At 39.5% G+C, this 5758-nt stretch overlaps 1 protein-coding gene across 1 annotated transcript in view; it reads left to right on the top strand.

Moving 5' to 3' along the window:
* CAPN1 (calpain 1) overlaps positions 1-5758 on the top strand; it is a 28594-nt gene that overhangs the window by 3505 nt on the left and 19331 nt on the right. The window contains exons 4-7 of the mRNA XM_026650340.2: positions 856-939; positions 2443-2528; positions 3796-3870; positions 5321-5481. Of these exons, the coding sequence (XP_026506125.2) occupies positions 856-939; positions 2443-2528; positions 3796-3870; positions 5321-5481 (406 nt within the window). The remainder of the gene's footprint in view (positions 1-855; positions 940-2442; positions 2529-3795; positions 3871-5320; positions 5482-5758) is intronic.

Below are 5758 nucleotides of genomic sequence, written 5' to 3'. Positions count from 1 at the left end.
GCCGGCCCTGTTGGTGGGAGCTGCATTTTGCTGTAGATGCTGAGAGTTAGGTCAATGTAAGCTGCCTTACGTCAATCTAACTCTGTAGTGTAGACTAGGGCTAAAATGGGGCTTATGTTTATAGTTGTTAATTGAAGGATGAGTTCAGGCTCAATCCCATAACAACGCGTCACCCAGCTCATAACACTATAAAGTTTCAAGAGTATCTGCATTCATTTTAAAAGATTTTATAAATGACTTAGAAAAGACTAGAGGACCCACTCAACCAGTGGGTCACGACCCCCAAGGGTGTCATGAAAGGCAATCAAGTAGGATTGTGCAGTGTTGAACATTTTATTACGATCTAAAGCAAAGAAAATCTTGCTCCCTCATTCTCTGCACACTCTTAACCTTCAAGGTCAGTTAGCCTCTGAAAACACATCCACACCAACTATATGGGCTTATAATTAATACTTTTTTTTACTCTTTTATAGTAAGTATGGGGTGGGGGGGGGGGCAATTTTTTTTTTTTTTTTTTTTAAAAAGTGTTGACAAAAAAAAAAAATAAAAAAAAAAAAAAAAAAAAAAAGGAAAAGAAAAAAGCATCACAAAAAAAAAAAAAAAAATGCTGTTGTTTAGGTACCACAGTGATGGTTGCATTGTAAAAACCCGAACAAAATAAAACTGTGGCATGCTGGCTGATTCATACATGTTCACCTGTGGTCCTCGCATGAACTGGGGTTGTGTGTGTGTGTGTGTGTGTGTGTGTGTGTGTGTGTGTGTGTGTGTAGAAGCTAATATGCCTTTTCTTTTAGGGACAGAGGTGAAGCCAATGACAACTTTAACATGTATTCTTGTGTACTTTTTTAAATGTAGATTACCAGTGCTTTGGACATGGAGGCTGTAACATTTAAAAAGCTGGTGAAGGGTCATGCCTATTCGGTCACAGGAGCCAAACAGGTACAATCTTCATTCCCTTGAAGAGTTTGAAGAGAGGGAGTGTTGTGCAGTAGTTAGAACAGGGAATCAGGTCTCCGGGTTCTATTCCTAATTCTGCCGCTGTGTGACCTTGCAAAAGTCACTTCACCTGAGCCTGCTCAGCTACATAGTAGGAACAATAATATCTCAGACACCCATGTCCTGGGATTTAAATCATGAATGTTTGAGAGTCTCAGATATAAAGCAGTCTAAAAAGACAAAATATGTTGTGTGTTGTCTGGAGGGATTTGCAAGACCTTCGGAAAGAATCATAACTGCAGTGTTTATCATGGGGTTATAGGGCTAGGATTAATAAATAGTAAGTCAAACAGAAGAGGAGTGGGTGCAGTACACTGGCAGATCCATATTTCATTGCCCACCCCATCCCAAGTGGCTCTGCTATAGCAGGTCTTTGTGGCATAACCACCTAGCATGTATCTTGTTACAAGTTTGTGACTTTGCAGAAAATAAGTGGAGTTCATTTTTTTTTCTGTCTGAGGTAATAGGGTGACCATCAACTATTGCTTAAATCCCATGAGACATGCCAGGATTGGCACATTAACACACACTCTCTAGCTTTGTTTTACCCATGCTCTCTGCAGCAATTAGATGTCCTGGTAGTTTTAAGGGAATGTCAGGTTAAAAATCTTAAATCTGCAATAAAAACCTATACCTTTGAACCAGCAACTAACTTTTTTTAAGCTACCACTTTAAAGTCTCTGCACGATTTAGTATTTTGTATTTGAGCGTTAAAAATAAGGCAACCTTGTTTGTTTGTTTGTTCATTTGTAATCTTGGGTTGTCACTTGTGACAGATTTCACACAATGTACAAATCACTTTCTATGTGTTACTTAATAACACTTTTGGATTACTAAAGTTGAAAGAATTTTAAAATCTCATATACTTCTTGATGCCTATATGTGATTCACCAAGACTGTGAAACTAGACTGATCAGTTTTAAAGCACAATGCTACCTGCTATGTATGGCTTCTAAACATCTGCAGAGAAATATATATATCTGAGGATACCTGAAAATGCCCCTTTAAAACACTGCCTGCAATAGAATCAGAACCTTATTAGCTATAACTATGTTTAAATATGACTGTAGCTAGTAAGGTCCTGATACCGTTGTGGCTAGGGCCTTAATTAATGGAGCACAGTGACATGTATGCACACAGTTCTTGGTCATAAGAAATACTTTTCTCACTAGCTGATCTATTTTAGTTTTTTTCCCTATAGCATTCATCCCAATAGTATCCAAATTCTGCACAACAGTTTCTGCAGAGTGAAAAAGTTGTTTTCATTTAAAGCTAATCACAGTTTTTCTTCCTCATAGCACTCTCGCATTAAAAGCTACTTATGTTTTTTTCCTCTCCATCGTAGTCTTTTGCATGACAATTCTTTGTGCACCTGTCTGTAAGGCATAAATACTGCAGAAAGCAAGTATTATTGTATCTCTAACTGGATATCTGTGGTGATTACAGATTAACTACCGAGGACAGAGTGTTAATCTAATTCGAATGCGAAACCCATGGGGAGAGGTGGAATGGACTGGAGCCTGGAGTGATAAGTAAGGATCAACTTTTTATACAGATTCTGAATGTCATATAAGTGCTGGAAGTAGGGGTGCTGTGGGTGCAGCCATAGCCCCTGGTTTGAAGTGGTTTCTATCATATCCAGGGTTTACAGTTTGTTTCAATGGCTCTCAGCACCCCACTATACAAATTGTTCCAGCACCTCTGCTGAAGATTGGAGGGGGAAAATAATAAATAAAATTTACTCTTGGTGGAAGGTGTCAGCTTGACAGGTCTAGACACTGAACTTCCACAGCACATAGGTTAGGTAGCAATCAAGCTTCCCACACACAACCCTTGCTAGCATGTCTCCACTCTGACTTAAAAGGAAGATCTGAAGTTGAGGCTAGTTCCAGCCTTGTACACTGCTGCAACTGGCAAAAAGGGGACCAAATAGTGCCAACTAGGATAATTAACGAGATGTAGATATCTGCCCACTAGGAATTGGACTGCAGATGTATCAATTCACTTCGTATAGGCTCTCCTTGCTTAGATATCAAGGTGATAAGGACCTTGGATAAATGGCAAATAGCTGTGAGAAAGGAACTGCTTCTAGTCATTACCAATCTGTATCAGAACTAGTGACCTAGAGGTAAAAGGCTCTATCTATTGCAAATTTGTTCAGTCACCAGCATGTACATTTACCAAATAAATAAAAATCTCAAGACAAATCATTCCACTGCGCACACAATTCTCCCTCTATGGAGAAGATGAGAGACAGAATGAACCATGTGTGACAGATGTTAGTCACATTGCTTAATGCACTACAGAAGGCCCTCAGATATTATGGTGATGAGGATGATAGACTAACCTATTACATGCACCACACAATAATATTAATGATCAATGAGTTCTGAGTTTTCCAGTGATACATTACATGCCACCCTGTGGGTAAATATCCTAACAACAATGTGCCACCTGGAACTGGGATGCTCTTAGGGTCACACCTGTATAAAACAGAATTATTTTGGTTGGATCCTACACCCAATTTGTGGAACTGGAAATAAACTGCTGAGCAACAGCACAGGAACAGCTTGGAATACAGACCACATGTGTCTACAGCCAGTAATGATAATATTTTTCTTACTAATGAGCAGTGTGGGATGATAATGTTGCCCACAATGGGCCAAATTCAGCCCTGTCGTAACTGGCATAGCTCCAACAGGTCAGTGGAGTTGCACCTCCTTCTTCCAGAATTTAATTTACTGTGAGTTGTTCAAGCTTTAGGACTCACGGCATGTTTGACCTGCTTCACCCCTGCAGCTCTTCTGAGTGGAACGTGGTGGACCCATCTGTGGGACAGCAGCTAAGGATTAAAATGGAAGATGGGGAATTCTGGTAAGTGGAAAGTACAGTTTGCACTAACCCTTATTTTACACTCTTGTGACCAAGTTAAAAGGGGTTTTAAATACGCACAAATAAGCTAAGATGCTGGGTTTTTTTAATTTGTCTTAAGTGGTGTTTTTACCAGTGAAAACCCATGCTACAGGAAGCAATGTTTGAAAATGTTTTTGCTGCAAATGGATCTCAGTGCTGCCTGGAATCAGTTTTGTGCTTTTTTGGAGAGTGGCACTCAGCTGACCATGCAGTCAGTGACCTGGGAAAAACACCAAAACAGATTGGTCTTTGCAGCTGAAAATAATATTCTCACCCACCTGCTCCCCTACCAAAAAAAAAAAAAAAAAAAAAAAAAAATCCACTGTTAACAAAATGTGGTTGATTATCACTGGCATAAATCAGGGAAATTCAACTGAAGACAATGAAGTTAGACTAATTTATACCATCTGAGGATCTGGCCCTCTAAATTTATTTTATAAATTGTTTAGATGTTATAGAGTACTATTATTTTTTACTTGTGTTCCCATAAAGCCTAGGAGCCCTACTCATGGACCAGGACTCCATTGTACAAACAGAACAAAAAGATGGTCCCTGCTTGTGAGAGCTTAGAATCTAAGTATAGGACAAGAGACAACAGATGGCTATAACAGATCAAAGTGGGGCCGGGGAGGTACAAGGAAACAGTGGGTAGTGCTGTTGGTTTTCACCAATCATTATAAAAAGATTTTGAAAAGGCTTAGACTCCTTTGCTGTGGGGTTTTGAATAAGAAGTAAATCCAAAATATAAAATCTTGGATTCACTATAGCCAGGAATTATTATCATACAAGCAAGGAATAAAAGGCATGAATTGGTGAAGGATCAGGGTAGAACAGAAAGATCTCTATTCTTTGTGAGGCTGTGGAAAGCTTTGATATCTACATAAAACATGATCATCAAATGCATCCTGGGTCTTGAGGATAGAGCTGATTAGGAATTTTTCAGTGAAATGTTTGTTCACCAAAAAAATATAGATTTGTTGAAACCGAAGCTGTTTGTGAAACAGGGCAATGTATACAAATTTCCTGACTGTTGAGGAAAAAGTTTTGAAATTGTGAAAATGAAACATTTCAACATTTTCAAAAGAAAAATCTACTTTTCTGGTCTGAGATGATTTTATTTATAAATCTAAGCTAATTAGAATGTTAAAAAATCTAAATAAAAATGTTTTGGAATTATCAAAAAGAAATATTTTGATTGACCTGAGCTGAATTTTTTTTTGGGGGGGAGGGGTTCAGTTTGTGAAAATATGATGGAATTTTGTCCTGATTTGGGATGTAAAAAATTTTGTGCACTCAAAAATGTACATGGGATAGGAAAACCACTTCACACCCTGCTCAACTTGAGAGAGACCTTTGCAGTAGTTTCTCTGACGGATACCTGTGTGAGGTCACTGGATTTCTTTCTTCTTAGGATGTCCTTCCAAGATTTTTTGAGAGAGTTCACACGGCTGGAGATCTGTAACCTTACTCCAGATGCACTGAAAGCACGCACCTTCCGCAAGTGGAACACAACACTCTATGATGGCACCTGGAGACGGGGGAGCACAGCTGGAGGCTGCAGGAATTTTCCAGGTAAGATATATGGTCCAGTATGCTACTCTTAGGGCTTGTCTACACTACCAAGTTTTGTTGACAAAACTTATGTCGACACCCAAAAGTCAACAAAACAAAAATCACCAAAGGGTGTTCACACATGCTTCCTCTGTCGACAGATCATGTCCACATTGGGGACACCATCATCGACAGGTAGGGTGACCAGATCAGCAGTCCAAAATATTGGGACGGGGGGGGGGGGCGGGGGCGACAGGGGGGGGGGGGCCAAACCTTGATAGTGCAGACAAGCCCTCAG

This window comes from Terrapene carolina, unplaced genomic scaffold, assembly GCF_002925995.2.
Source record: "Terrapene carolina triunguis isolate 2854851 unplaced genomic scaffold, T_m_triunguis-2.0 Scaffold89, whole genome shotgun sequence".
NCBI classification, from domain to species: domain Eukaryota; kingdom Metazoa; phylum Chordata; order Testudines; family Emydidae; genus Terrapene; species Terrapene triunguis.
Note: the sequence above shows the minus strand (reverse complement) of the source record. Positions and strands in the feature narration are given on the sequence as shown.